The sequence below is a fragment of the Scyliorhinus canicula genome, chromosome 1 (assembly GCF_902713615.1).
Source record: "Scyliorhinus canicula chromosome 1, sScyCan1.1, whole genome shotgun sequence".
NCBI lineage: Eukaryota > Metazoa > Chordata > Chondrichthyes > Carcharhiniformes > Scyliorhinidae > Scyliorhinus > Scyliorhinus canicula.
In genome coordinates this window covers 184382597-184398530 of record NC_052146.1, presented here as the reverse complement: position 1 = coordinate 184398530, position 15934 = coordinate 184382597, and the positions used below count along the sequence as shown (strand labels likewise).

Below are 15934 nucleotides of genomic sequence, written 5' to 3'. Positions count from 1 at the left end.
GGGGCCGTTGACAGCACCCCCCCCCCCCCCCCCCCCCCCCCGGCGATTCTCGGGGCCCCGATGGGCCGAGTGGCTGTAAAGTTTTGGCCAGTCCCACCGGCGTGAATTACTCACCTCACGCACGGCGGGACCTGGCAGGTAAGTGTGCGGGGGCGCGGGGGGAGCCGACCCTGGGGGGGGGGGGGGGGAGAGCACCACAGTGGCCTGGCCGGCGATCGGGGCCTACCGATCTGCGGGCGGGTTGGTTCTGTGTGGGGCCTTCTTTCCTCCGCGCCGGGCCCGTCGGGCTCCGCCATATTGCCTGGGGGCCGGCGCGGAGAAGGGAACCCCCGCGCATGCGCGGAAATACGCCGGCTGTTCCGTGCATGCGCAAACTCGCGACGGCCCTTCGACGCCGGCTGGAGCGAAGCCAGACACTCCGGCATCAACCTAGCCCCCGCGAAATTGGAGAATTCCTCAATTTCGGGGCTGTTGTAACCGGAGTGGTTGGCGCCGGTTTTCCCGCCGGCATGGGGACATAGCCCCATTTTCAGAGAATCTCGCCCATTAACTGGTCATCATCACATTGTTATTTTTTTTGGACTTTGCTGTGCACAAGTTGGTTGCTGTGTTTCCTACATTACAACAGCGACTGTATTTCATAAATGCTCAATTGGCTGCAAAGCACTTTGGGACTTCCTGAGGATGTCAAAGGCGCCTTTCGAGTGCAAGTTCTTCCTTTTTCTCTGCCATCATCCACTCCACAGTGATGTGAGAGGCAATATACTGTTCAACCCATTCCCTGTCAAAAGATATCTATATAACACTTATGGTTAGGAGTACAATTCGTAATTCGAAATTAATTCTGAAGTAAAATGCTGGAAAATGACCTGCCATTAGGAATAGGAGACCCGCCACATGTTGAGTGAGGCTTTCTTCCCAGAAGAAGCTCATCGATGCCACAATACATCCACACAGCAGGACAGCCGCTGCCATTCCCAGGAATCCAGCGGTGATCCTCCTCAAATCTGAGTTGGTCGGGTAGAAAAAATTAGAAAGAAAAAACCTCATGAGAATTTCCTCACAAAAACTGAAAAGGACATTTGTTTCGACAAAATTTCTTGGAAAAATAAAATTGTAAAATAAAAGTGTTATTCATATTGCGGTTAGAATTATAAACCACTTTGTCAAAGGTAGACAGCTGACCGCGAACATCAGGCGCCTGCTGAACGTGATAATGACCCCCTCCGGGGAGAGAACACAAGAGGTGATCGTCTCCCTGGACGCAGAAAAGGCCTTCGACAGAGTCGAATGGAAATACCTCATAGAGGTACTGGAGCGGTTCGGGCTTGGAACAGGGTTCACCGCTTGGGTAAAGCTCCTGTACAACGCTCCCATGGCGAGTGTACAGACCAACAATACCAACTCCCAATACTTCCAGCTGCACAGGGGCACCAGACAAGGATGCCCACTGTCCCCGCTGCTGTTCGCACTAGCAATCGAACCGCTAGCAATCGCGCTCAGGGCAGCAAAAAATTGGAGGGGGATCCGAAGGGGAGGTAGAGAGCACAGAGTCTCACTCTATGCGGATGATCTGCTCCTCTATATCTCGGACCCACAAAGCAGCATGGACGGAATCATCGCGCTCCTGAAAGAGTTTGGAGCCTTCTCGGGCTACAAACTCAACATGAGCAAAAGTGAGATCTTCCCATTACACCCGCAAGGGGGGGGGGGGGGCAGCACTAAAGGGGCTGCCGTTCAAACAAGCCCGACATAAATTCCGCTACCTGGGGATCCAAATAGCCCATGACTGGAAAGGGATCCACAAATGGAACCTCACCAGCCTGACGGAGGAAGTTAAAAAGGACCTGCAAAGATGGAACACACTCCCGCTCTCCCTCGCGGGGAGAGTTCAGACGATCAAAATGAACGTACTGCCCAGGTTCCTCTTCCTGTTTAGATCCATTCCGATCTACATCCCCAAGGCCTTTTTCAAAGCGCTGGACAAACTCATCATGGCGTTCGTATGGGGGGGGTAAAAATGCTAGGATCCCAAAGAAGGTCTTACAAAAAACAAAAACCAGGGGAGGGTTAGCCCTCCCGAATCTACAATTCTACCACTGGGCAGCAACAGCCGAGCGAGTAAGGGGATGGATCCAGGAGCCAGAAGCTGAGTGGGTGCGTGCGGAGGAGGCCTCCTGCATGGGAACCTCCCTCCGGGCCCTCGCCACGGCAGCACTCCCATCCCCACCCAAAAAACACTCCAGCAGCCCAGTGGTGACAGCCACCCTCCAATCCTGGAACCAACTGCGGCAGCAACTTGGCCTGACCAAAATGTCGAACAGGGCTCCCATCTGCAACAACCATAGGTTCAAACCAGCACTGACCGACGCCACCTTCAAAAGGTGGAGGCAGGACGGGGGGACACTGACAGTCAGGGACCTATACACGGACGACAGGATCGCAACACTGGACGAACTGACAGAGAAATTTCAGCTAGCTGGGGGGAACGAGCTACGGTACCTGCAGCTCAAAAACTTCCTACGAAAGGAGACAAGGACGTACCCACAACCGCCACGACAGACACTACTGGAAGACCTACTGGACGCAAGTATCCTAGAGAAAGGGAACTGTAGTGACATGTATGACCGACTGGTAGATAGGGACGACACCGTACTGGACGCAACAAGGAGGAAATGGGAGGACGACCTGGGGATGGAGATCGGGTGGGGACTCTGGAGCGAAGCACTGCATAGGGTCAACTCCACCTCCACGTGCGCAAGGCTCAGCCTGACGCAACTAAAAGTGGTACATAGAGCCCACTTAACAAGAACCCGTATGAGTAGGTTCTTCCCGGAGGTGGAAGACAGATGTGAACGGTGCCAAAGAGGCCCGGCCAACCACGCCCACATGTTCTGGTCCTGCCCCAGACTCGTGGAGTACTGGACAGCCTTCTTCGAGGTAATGTCCAAAGTGGTGGGAGTGAGGGTGGAGCCATGCCCGATAGTGGCGGTCTTCGGGGTTTCAGAACAGCCAGATCTATTCCTGGGGAGGAGGGCGGATGCCCTTGCCTTTGCCTCCCTGATCGCCCGCCGTAGAATCCTGTTTGGCTGGCGGTCAGCAGCACCGCCCAGAGCTGCGGACTGGCTGTCCGACCTCTCGGAATCTCTCCAAATGGAGAAAATCAAATTTGCCATCCGAGGGTCGGACGACGGCTTCCACAGAACGTGGGAGCCATTCATGCAACTGTTCCGGGACCTATTTGTGGCCAATGTACAAGAGGAAGAATAGTCGGGGGAAGGTAGCGGGAGGGGGGGGGGGCTACAGGTTCGTTACGGGGGTTCGATGGCTAGCTAAGGCCCAAAACCAAGCTAAATAAACATGTTGAGGGGGGGAGGGGGGGGGGGGGGGCGCAGTTACTACTACGAAGATGCTTACCTGTAAATATGTATGTTAATTTTTGCGTGTTTGTTTTTGTTTGTTTTTTTTCTCTCTCCTAACAATTTGTAATTTGTTCAATATAAAATACGAAAACTGAATAAAAACATTTATAAAAAAAAAAAAAGAATTATAAACCACAATCACTTCTCAGCCTTTTGGCTAAGGTGAGTGTGGAGGTCAGGTGTAATGCCTGGATATGGTATGTGGGGACCATGAATTGGATTTAATTTGTATTTGAATTGGTTTAGGGATTTGTTTCTGTCCACACTCTGAGCTCTGACTTTGTAACTCTGACAAAGTAAGAAAAAAAAAATTATAAACCACAACAGCACTAATGCATGCTGGATCACAGAAATGGGACTTGGGGTTCTGTCTTGTAATTCATTAGACTGTGAGTTCCCAATTTAGATGGACCATGTGGAAAGAGCTTAGTAGATTGTAAACATTGTTCTTAGAGGGGCAGGTAAAAATGCTGCCAGTGCAATTTCTAGTAATCTGTTCAAAAATTGAACCAGAAGATAGGCTGGTCTCACACAAAAATCTTTGTCGGACCCAAAACTGAGTGTCAAAATAATTAGCACATTAGCAGATCCCTGGCTTTGCCTGTGTGTCATCGTCTGCCTTCATGTTAACGCCCAGCAACAATACGTGCTTACTTTCTACAAACATGATCAGCATCCAATGCAAATAAATTGGTAATGACAGAAAATGGGATCTGAGAAATGATAACCCCATTTCCATTTTCATTTTATACTGTTTGTCCTTATTTGGACAGGCACTTGTGGCATTCAGCGTATGTGACATGAAAAATGAAATGGATATAGAGATAGGCAGGGCTACAACGCACGGGATCCATATCCTACTATGTTTGCAGAATGCTACCTAATAACCTGACCTAGATCAGATTGTTTTCAGAGTCATTGCTAACCCATTGAGTTTTAAATAGTGGCTTCAATATGTAGTACCCATTGGGCGCAACCCATCAAAGCTTCTTTGGCAGCATCTACCAAACACACGACCTCCACCACTGAGAAGGACAAAAGCAGCAAATGCATGGGAATCATCACCTCCAAGATCTCCTCCAAGACATAGGCCAAACTAACTGTGGTATATATATCCTCATTCCTTCATTGTCACTGGGTTACAATCAAAGAACTCCATACCTAAAGGTGCTGTGGACGCACTGTCACCACTAGGCCGGTAGAGGTCCAAGAACAAAGTTTATTATCACCTTCTCCAGCCATGCCAGAAACGGCCGCATCCCAGTGCGGCACTGTAGTGCAGTGGTTAGCACTGCTGCCTCACGGCGCTGAGGACCCAGGTTCGATCCCGTCCCCAGGTGACTGTCCGTGTGGAGTTTGCACATTCTCCCTGTGTCTACATAGGTCTCACCCCCACAACCCAACGATGTGCCTGGGAGGTGGATTGGCCATGCTAATTTGGTCCTTAATTGGAAAAAACAATTGGGTACTCCTAAATTTATTTAAAAAAAAGAAATGGCGACATCCCAAAATTGAAAAAAACTGTACAGGAAGAAGTATTTATTTGACATGATCTCCATTCTACAGCCAATAATTTCCTCAAAGCTTCTCCCAATCAGTGGCTGAAACTTCAGTGCCAAATCTCTTTAAGCGCAGAAACAGGGTTTCCACTGAACCTACATTGGAGATCTGGCAGTGGAGCAGGACCCTGTGTCTGACACTTCCTGCTGGCAACCACTGAGCCACATTAACAGCAACTAGGGTTGCAGGCACAGTACATCTGGAAAAGGACGGTCGAAACATTTACATGGAAGGAGATCTACTGCAATTCGCATACCGCCACAACCGGTCCACAGCAAGCGCTATCTCCCTGGCCTACACACATCCCTGGAGCATCTCAACAACAAGGACTCCTACGTCAGACTCCTATTCATTAAAAAATATAGATTTTTATTCAAGGCATTTTTATATATACAAACAGAAACAGAAGAACAACCAAACAACTCAATAAACAACCAACACCCACCACCTCCCCTCCCCTCTCCCCTGATGCCAACCCCTCCTCACATTCCGTCTTCCCCATTTGAACCCCCGTCCCGACCTCCCAAACTTCCTTAAAGAAATCAATAAACGGCTTCCACCTTCGGGTGAACCATCTGACGACCCCCACAAGACGAACTTAACCTTCTCCAGCCTCAGGAATTCCGCCAGGTCACTAAACTTTTGGCAGCTCCAAGTCCTGCCCTAGCAAAATCCATCTCCAGGCCATCAGGGATGCAAAGGCCAAAACATTAGCCTCTCTCACCCCTTGGACTCCCGGGTCGTCTGACACCCCATATATTGCTCTGGACTCGGGACAACCTCCACCCTCAGCACCACGGGCATCACATCCGAGAGCCCCTTGCAGAACCCCCTCAATCTTGGACACGCCCAGAATATGTGGACATGATTAGGGTGGCTGAGGACACATCGGACAACCACGCGGAGGCTGGCGGACGCACAGAGGCTCCACCCGGAGGACCTGTCAAACGTGAGTAGTGATTTATTTACTGACTGACCCATCCCTCCCACTGACCACATGTCCATTCTCCCACAGGTCCTCCAGCCGATGGTGCCGACCCATCCCGGGCGGCCCCCTCTCCTGCCTCCCAGGAGTACACCTCGGAGCACCCATAGTCGTGGCACAGCTGTCATCCCCACCCCCCACCAGCACAGATACACGCACCTCAGTGGGGCATGTTAATGGACAGACTTCTGGGCACAATCGGTTGAGCACCACATCACTGATGATGCACATCAGGTGGAGGCAGGAACCTCCAGGTGAGACAGCAGTTGGATGGGTGCTGGATTCCAGGATCAAGCTGAGTCCCGGCCTGATGCTGAGCCTGTGGTACAGAGGTACCCGGAACTGTTGGAGACGATAGAAACCAACCTGGACTTTCAGAGGGAGAGAGGGAGATGTCAGTGTCACTCCAGCAGATCCATAGCCACTTGGAGGAGTCCCAGAGGTTAGGGATGCAAGAGATGGCTCAGCAATGAGTGGCGCAGAGGCCAGGGTGGCAAATGCAGTGGAGAGCGTGATGCGCAACATCGGTACCATGAGTGAAGGTATCCAAGGCGTCGCGCAGTCAGTGACGGCCATGGCTCGGAAGGATGTCCGACTCGCTGGGGGATGTCATCCAGCACCAGGCCGACCTTGATGAGGTTCTGCGGGACATGTCCCACTCTCAGATGGGAATGGTTGAGGTGCTGCGGACCTTGTTCCAGTTGCTGGTGGGCATGGCTGAGGCACTGCAGAACATGGCCCAATCATTGAGAAGCATCGCCGAGGGTGTCAACACGATGGTGCAGACCATGGGCAACAGCAAGGGCTGGCACAGCCAGATGATGCAGGGCAGCCGGGGCTCTAACCAGCTGCCCCTCCATTCCAGGGTGGACCCCAGGGTCCTCAGGGCACTGACTGGGTGGAGGGGACGCTGGGTTCCAGGTCGGACCCATCCCATGGAGTGGTGAAGGTGGTCACCAGCTCCTCCAGGTTCCATCCCTCTGACGAGGTTGCGTCTCGAAGTCAGCACATGGGATAGGACGGCACGACTGTGGATGTGCTGCCGACAAGTGCCTGGGGTCCTCTGGCCCCAGAGCCCCGGAGGACGCTTGCCAGGGGCATCAAAGACAACGCAACGTGGTAAGCAGCTGGCTGCCTCCACCTCTGATGTGCATCCTGGGAAATCACCAAGATGTAGTGGGAGAGTTAGGAAGGCAAGCATGTTGAGGATGACTGAGGGCACTGGCACCATCGGGAGTGGGGTTTGTACAACAGATTAAACATCGTTTTCCAAAATCATTATAATGCCTCTGTCACTTTCTTCCGCAATGCGGGCTGACCCCCAGACCTTTGGCCTATCTCTCCAGGCGTCCCCCCCCCCCATCCACCCCCATGGCGGCCCACCCCCCACCGAGCACCGGGATGGCAAGCCCAGCACTCCCGGGCTCTTTGCCTGTGAGTACAGATGGCTAGTCACCTCCTCGGCTCCCCACAGAAGCTCTTCCACCAGGTTCACATTTTCCAAAAGGAGTACTAATTGGCGCTAGCGTGACCACTTGCTGGGGAGGGCGATCGCTGAATCACGGTAGGCTGTAGAAATGGGGCTTAAGTGGTGATAATTGGTTTCGCGCCACGCTCCGGCGAGATCCCGATTTCGCCAACAGGAGTGGTGCGGTTGCATCGTAAGCTGTTTGACGCCTGGCGTGGATCTCGGTTTTGGCCTCTCCCGCTATTCACCAGCCTCGTTACGCTTGAGCGAGAGTGCAATGAGACCGGAGAATTGCGCCCTTTGTGTATTTATCGTATGTTCTATGTTTTTCATGTATGGAATGATCTGTCTGGACTGTATGCAGAACAATACTTTTCACTGTACCTCAGTACATGTGACAATAAATCTTAATCCAAGAAATGGGAAGCAAAGCTCAAAAGGATCATTAGTATAGCAGTTTTATACTGATTTCCACTTACGCAGCAGATGCCATTCATCCTGCTGAATGGTTTTTGTAAGATTGAAAGGGATATTTCTTAGACGGATAGGTTGGGAGTAGTGATACTTGACAGATGTGCATCTCTGTGCAATTCCTGTGAGGGAAATGAGATTCATTAACATTAGACAACTGAGAATTAAATTTCAATGGAAATCTGTGTGAGCCTATAAACACAGTAAATATTATTCCTAAATGCTGACCATTGCAATTAAAGCGTTTATACATTGACTGTTTTATGATTCAGGTACAGAAGTTAAATTACACCTGTAATATAAATAACATATGTTTGCATCAGAATAATGATCATTAGGGTTTTTTCCCTTTTTTTGTTATAAATTTAGAGTAACCAATTATTTTTTTCCCAATTAAGGGGCAATTTAGCGTGGCCAATTCACCTACCCCGCACATCTTTGGGTCCTGGGGGTGAGACCCACGCAGACATGGGGAGAATGTGCAAACTCCATACGGACAGTTACCCCGGGGATGGGATTGAACTCGGGTCCTCGGCGTCGTGAGGCAGCAGCGCTAACTACCGCGCCATCGTGCCGCCCATAATGATCATTAGTACCATAGTGTACAATGTTTAACTCACGAAATAACACCGTATCATTAAAGATTCTGACTGAAAATATCAGAATTCCATGTATGAATTTTTGTAAACATGTTAGCCACAAGCCATAAACATGCAATTAATTGAAAAAACAGATATGGATCATTGTATTTCTGATTAGTAAATTAAATACAAACAATAGACACCTTCAGTAGACCTGTGATCTCAATACTCATACTTGTATGATATACGCATGTGTACTTTAACCCTTTTTGTGTAGTTGTTGGTAAAATGGTTAGACGAAAACATAGTTTGTGAGTGTTTTTTGATTGTTTTGAGCCCTGTACTACCTTGGTCACTGCTTATTGTTTATTTTCTAATATAATGTGTAAACTGAGTTAAAATGCCGAACTTCATCATCGGGTACACAAGATACTTTGGATGGACAATGGCACTACCCTTGTGGTCATCCTGACCAATCAAATTATCTGCTCCAGACCAACAGAAGAAAGCGAGGCCAACCAATAATGAGCAGCTCCAACAGGGCGTGTGTGTCCAACTCCCTTCTAATCCTCCCATGCCCAGGATGCGCACTTAATACTCCCATTCCCTAGGGCCCTCACCTAATCCTCCCATTTCCCAGGGCCCTCAGCTAATCCTCCCATGCCCAGGACGATCAGCTAATCCTCCCATTCCCCAGGACACTCACCTAATCCTCCCATTCCCCAGGACCCTCACCTAATCCTCCCATTCCCCAGGACACTCACCTAATCCTCCCATTCCCCAGGACCCTCACCTAATCTTCCCATTCCCCAAGACCCTCACCTAATCCTCCCATGCCCAGGACGATCAACTAATCCTCCATTCCCCAGGACACTCACCTAATCCTCCCATTCCCCAGGACACTCACCTAATCCTCCCATTCCCCAGGACGCTCACCTAATCCTCCCATTCTCCAGGACTCTCACCTAATCCTCCCATTCCCCAGGGCCCTCACCTAATCCTCCCATTCCCCAGGGCCCTCAGCTAATCCTCCCATTTCCCAGGACGCTCACCTAATCCTCCCATTCCCCAGGGCCCTCAGCTAATCCTCCCATTTCCCAGGGCCCTCACCTAATCCTCCCACGCCCCAGGACCCTCACCTAATCCTCCCATTCCCCAGGACCCTCAGCTAATCCTCCCATTCCCCAGGACACTCACCTAATCCTCCCACGCCCCAGGACCCTCACCTAATCCTCCCATTCCCCAGGACCCTCACCTAATCCTCCCATTCCCCAGGACCCTCACCTAATCCTCCCATTCTCCAGGACCCTCACCTAATCCTCCCATTCCCCAGGGCCCTCAGCTAATCCTCCCATTCCCCAGGACCCTCACCTAATCCTCCCATTCCCCAGGACCCTCACCTAATCCTCCCATTCCCCAGGACCCTCACCTAATCCTCCCATTTCCCAGGACCCTCACCTAATCCTCCCAGGACCCAATCAATGCAACCCAACACCCTTCCACTTCTACCAGAATCTGGTTTCATCTTTCCAGCGCTCCCTTCCACCATATAAAGTTCCTGCATTCTGCAACTACTCCTTCCTTTCCGACCTCATGGATCACTAAAACCCACCAACACACCCGTATGCCATGGCCATCGCTCTCAAAACCCAACATCACCATCCTGATACTATTAACTCACTCTCCACTTCCCAGAGACACCAAGCAGGCACTTCCTGCAATTTACCTTTTATCTACTGGTATCTTGCAAAATCATCGCCACCATTTTCTCTACTGTCATGTGAGAGTACCTTTAAGAGATGGGTGTTTAAGAAATGTACCTTTAAGAAATGAGTGTTTATCAGCGATGTCAGAGTGTGGGTGGAGCTGGGCTGTCTGTCAGTTTTTTACTTTCGTTTTAGGCTGTTTGCTGCAGGGTGTGTTTTAGTTTCATTTTCAGAGCTGGATATCTGCAGTTACAGTCAGAAGGTGTATGAGAGTCTCCCTCTGTAATCTAAAGACTGTAAATCAATCCTTTGGTGATTTAAAGCTAATAACTGCTCTCAGTAGTGACTTTAACCTGATGTGCATCTGTATGCTTTAAAAAGGTTACCTTGAGTTCACAGAATAAACATTGTTTTGTTTTTAAAAATACTTCTCCATTTCTGCTGTACCACACCTGTAGAGTGGGTCGTGTGCTCTCCATACCACAATATAGTAAAAATTGGGGGTCAGGTGAACTCCATGATACACTTTGGGGTTCTTTAAACCCTGATCCATAACAAATTGGGGGCTCGAGGGGGATAAAAGTCTATCTATTGGATTGGCTTAGTGAACTTAAAGACAGTGAGGGGTGAGCATATTGTGGTTGCTTTTCAGGTGTGGTATTCTAGTTTAAGTGGGGAGTGTGTTGTGGACAATGGCACTTTCAGAGGCTCTGAAGTTTTTGGGGGTGGAGACGGTCACGCGCAGTACCTTACGGACAGAGACTAAAAACCGACTATTAGATTTGGTAAAAACATTGCAGTTACCATTACCTGACAAAATGCGAAAAGATGAGGTAATTATGGCGGTGGCTAAGCATTTAAAGTTGCCTGAGATACAGTTTGACTCATTGGAAATGACAAAAATTCAGTTACAAATTAAACAAATGGAACATGAGAAAGAATTAAAGCAGCTTGAATACGAAAGAGAGGAAAAGGAAAGAGCGAGAGCGGAAAAAGAAAGAGAACAAGACAGAGAGAAAAAAGAAAAGGAGAGAGAAGAAAGGAGAAAAGACTGAATAGCCCTAGCAGAACAAAAAGAAGAGAAAGGGAGATGCAGATCAGGGAACAAAGATAAAGAGAGAGAGTTTGAACTTCAGAAAATGGCCATGAAACATGACAGTCAGTTAAAATTGGCAGACGTAAAGGGAAATGTACAGTTGGATAATAGTGATGAGGATAATGAGAAAGAGCGTCAAAGTCGAAGGCTTGGTGGGAATCTATTTAAATATGTCCAAGCATTGCCAAGGTTTGATGCGAAGGAGGTAGAAGCCTTTTTCATTTCATTTGAGAAGGTAACTAAACAAATGAAATGGCCACAGGACATGTGGGTATTACTGATTCAAACAAGTGAAGTGTTTGCATCACTACTGGAGGACGTATGAGGAGTTGAAAAATTCCATCTTAGGTGCATATGAACTGGTGCCTGAAGCTGACAGACAAAGGTATAGAAATTTAAGGAAAGAATTTGGTCAAACATACATGGAGTTTGAAAGGATCAAACAGAGTAAGTTTGATAGGTGGTTAAGGGCTTTGAAAATAGACCAAATGTATGAAGCTCTCAGAGAAATTGGGCGTGATTCTCTGCAAATGCGGCGAGTCGTAAAGGCTGCTGTAAAACTGGCCGTGTTTCACGGCAGCCTCCGCGCCCCCTCCCGGGACCCGATTCTCCCCCCCGGGCGGGGCTAGCAGCGGGGCCCCGTGAAGCACGGCATCGCGGGCTTAGCGACCGTCAATGTCAGCCGCGCATGCGCGGATGACATCATCACGCATATGCGTCAAACCCGCGCATGCGCGGGCCGTCATGCCCCTCAGCTGCCCCGCAGACTGATCCTGCGGGGCGGCGGAAGAACAAATAGTGCGCGGGTATCGGACCCGCTGCCCGCGATCAGTGCCCACCGATCACAGGCCCATGCCACCCTTGCCAATCGGTGCCATGGTTGTCCGGGACGGGCACTTTGCGGCCGTTTTCACGAACACTGAAAGCAGGTGTGATCGCAGCCGTGAAAACGGCCATAAACTCCGCAGTATTCGGCCCATTGGCCCGCGGAGAATCGCTGTTCGCCGTAAAAAACGGCGAGCAGCGATTCGTGTCGGGGGCGGCCGGAGGGGGGGGGGGGGGAGGAAGAATAGCGGGAGGTCGTGAAAATTGTCGGGAAGGCCCTCCCGCTATTCTCCGACCCGTCGTGGGCAGCGGAGAATCGCGCCCATTATACTTTTGGAGTTTAAAAATTCAATTCCTGATGTAGTGAGAACTCATGTGGAAGAGCATAGAGTTAAAACTGTGAGGTTAGCAGCAGAAATGGCAGGTGATTAGGAATTAGTTCATAAATCAAAGTTTGGTTTCTGACATCAGTTTCAGCCTGTGAGGCATAGAAACTGGGGACATGAGAAATATTCAAGTGGTAACGGTAAAGGTGATCTGATGGGAGATAATAAGAAGAATGTACCTCAGATTTAAAAAGAAATCACGAGGGTGGAAGAGACATGAAAAGTTTCAAATGTTCACACCGTAATAAACTAGGTCATGTAAAGTCACAGTGTTGGTGGTCGAAGAAAAGCACTGGGAAGGCTGATGTGGTAAAACAGGATAAGACAGTGGGGTTTGTTAAAGTGGCAAAGGAAAGCCCAAGTGAAGCAAAGGAGGTGCAAAAGATTGTACAGCCTGATCAAGAGGTGATTGATTAGAAGGTGCCAGATGTCTTAAAAGAATTTACTTGTGTGGGTAAAGTTTACTCGTGTGTCAGGAGGAGCAGGTAAAGAAGTCACAATTTTAAGAGATACGGGAGCTAGTCAATCTTTAATGGTAAGAGATGAGGAGCTATGTAGTTTGGGAAGAATGTTGACAGAAAAGGTGGTAATATGTGGAATTCAGGGTGAGAGGAGTAGTGTTCAATTATATAAGGTAAGGTTGGAAAGTCCAGTGAAGAGTGATGAAATGGTAGTAGGAGTAACAGAGAAATTATCTTGTCCAGGAATACAGTTTATCTTGGGTAATGATATAGCTGGATCGCAGGTGGGAGTGATGCCTACTGTGGTTAATAAGCCAGTGGAAAATCAGACAACTGAAGTGTTGAAGGACGAATATCCTGGGATTTTTCTGGATTGTGTAGTAACAAGGTTGCAAAGTCACAAGGTTAAGCCAAGAGGAGAAATCAAAGAGTGAAGATAAAGTTGAAGTGCAATTATCAGAAATGATTCTTGATCAGATGGTTGAAAAAGAACAAGAACAGGTGGAGGATGAGGAGGATATTTTTAGTTCAGGAAAATTGGCGGAGTTACAATAGAAAGTTGTAGAAATAAAATGGATATATCAGAAAGCATGTACGGAAGAGGAATCTGAGAGTATACCAGTGTTATTACCATAAAAGTAATGTCTTGATGAGAAATGAAGACCTTTACATATGCAGGCGGCTGAAAAGAGGGAAAAAGTTCATCAAGTAGTATTGCCAGTAGGGTATAGAAAGGAGGTTTTGCAAGTTGCACATGAGGTACCAGAGGGAGGTCATTTGGGAATAAGGAAAACTCAAGCTAAAATCCAAAATCATTTTTATTGGTCTGGACTACATAATGATGTAGTTAAATTTTGTCAATCATGTCACACATGTCAAGTGATAGGGAAACCTCAAGCAGTGATAAAACCAGCGCCCTTAATACCCATTCCAGCATTTGAGGAACCTTTTACAAGGGTCTTAATTGATTGTGTAGGACCGCTTCCTAAACAAAAACTGGAATCAATATATTTTGACTATAATGGATGTGTCTACTAGGTTTCCAGAGGCTATTCCAGTACGTAATATTACAGCTAAAAAGATTGTGGAGGAGTTACTTAAATTCTTTACTAGATATGGACTACCCACAGAAATACAATCGGATCAAGGATCAAATTTGACCTCAAGATTATTCAAAGAAGTTATGGAGAGCTTGGGAATAAAACAATTTAAATCAACTGCGCACCATCCATTGGTGAGTGAGAAATCGGAAATTACATTATTGGATTACATATCAAATTTTAGGGAACAATTAAATAGAGCAGGTGAATTGGCAAGACAACATTTAAAAGTTGCACAAAATGTGATGAAACGGGTAGCGGACAAGAAATCCAAAGTTCGTAGTTTTGCCATTGGAGATAAAGTTTTATAATTGGCACAGGTTAACAAAGAGATTGAGAGTATGCTTAAAAATGGCATAATTGAAGTGGGTTGCAGCCAATGGACCTCACCCATAGTGATGGTACCAAAACCGGACGGTACCCAATGGTTGTGTGTGGACTATAGAAAGGTTAATGCAGTTACAAGAACGGACTCTTATCCTATCTCACGTTTGGAGGATTGCATTGAGAAAGTGGGACAATCAGCTTTTATTTCCAAACTGGATTTACTTGAAGGTTACTGGCAGGTACCTTTATTTGAAAGCGTGAAGGAAATTTCAGCTTTTGTGAATCCAGATGGTATATACCAATTCAAAGTTATGCCATTTGGCATGAAAAACGCCCCAGCCACATTTCAACGGTTAAGTGACAAAGTTGTTTCAGGATTACCCAATTGTGCGGTATACATCGACGATCTGGTAGTTTTCAGCCAGACATGGAAAGAACATTTAAAACATCTGATGGAGTTATTCAATCGACTTCAGGAGGTGGGTTTGGTGATAAACCTAGCCAAAAGTGAATTTGGAAAAGCCCAAGTCACTTTCCTTGGCCATACAATCAGACAGGGTTGAATGGTCACACGGGATGTGAAACCAACAGTTAATGAGGAGTATCCAATTTCCTCAAGACGAAGGGAAATACAGTAATGCGATTTCTTTGCATGAGTGGATTTGATCGAACATTGGTGAAACATTTTTGTAGCGTGGTTGCTCCACTGATAGACTTGCCTAAGAAACGTAAAAAAATTCAGTGGACAGCGGACTTTCAACAGGCATTTGACTGCCTGAAAGCTGTGATAACCAATGCTCTTGTGTTGGTGAATTGCAAGGAACTCTGTGATCAGATTGAACTAAAGTATCTGACTTTGAAGAGAAATGCCGAGGCGTAGAGAAATAGATGGATCGTGCTGAGACCTTCTTGTTCAAAGAGACTGTCAATCGAGAAGGATTTCAGTTGGAACAAGAAGAACGGGAAAAAATGGACGATATTATTATACCTGTTTGCGTGTGTTGTTTTTTTGAAATGAAAAAGTATATTTAGTGTGTGCATTTCTTAAAGGATAGGGAAAAGGTGAAAAATGAAACCATCTTGAAGTTGATAGTTAATTTATTTTTTCTTGGGGGGAGGTGTCATGTGAGAGTACCTTTAAGAAATGGGTGTTTAGCGGTGATGTCAGAGTGTGGGTGGAGCTGGGCTGTCTGTCAACTTTTTACTTTAGTTTTAGGCTGTTTGCTGCAGGATGTGTTTTAGTTTCGTTTTCAGAGCTGGATAGCTGCAGTCACAGCCAGAAGGGGTATTAGTCTCTCTCTCTGTAATCTAAAAACTGTAAATCGATCCTTTGGTGATTTAAAACTAATAACTGCTCTCAGAAGTGTCTTTAACCTGATGTGTTTTTGTTAAAAGTTCTTTTTTAAGTCTTATGGATGTTAAAAGGACAGCTTAAGGATTACTTAGTGTTGTATTCTTTGGGGGTTGTATTTGAATTAATGGTTGCTAAGATATTCACTGTATGTTTTAAAAAGGTTACCTTGAGTTCAGAGAATAAACATTGATT

The 15934-nt window shown here is 47.5% G+C and overlaps 1 protein-coding gene across 3 annotated transcripts in view; it reads right to left on the bottom strand.

The window, feature by feature from the left end:
* tmem178 (transmembrane protein 178) overlaps positions 1 to 15934 on the bottom strand; it is a 43712-nt gene that overhangs the window by 9106 nt on the left and 18672 nt on the right. Inside the window, exons 2-3 of one of the 3 annotated variants that reach the window (XM_038804145.1) lie at positions 7915 to 8028; positions 874 to 1007 (exon numbers count right to left, since the gene is read on the bottom strand). In XM_038804145.1, the coding sequence (XP_038660073.1) occupies positions 874 to 1007; positions 7915 to 8028 (248 nt within the window). Of the gene's footprint in view, positions 1 to 869; positions 1008 to 7914; positions 8029 to 15934 lie in introns of all 3 variants that reach the window. The other 2 variants (XM_038804135.1, XM_038804153.1) reach the window with 2 other exon arrangements.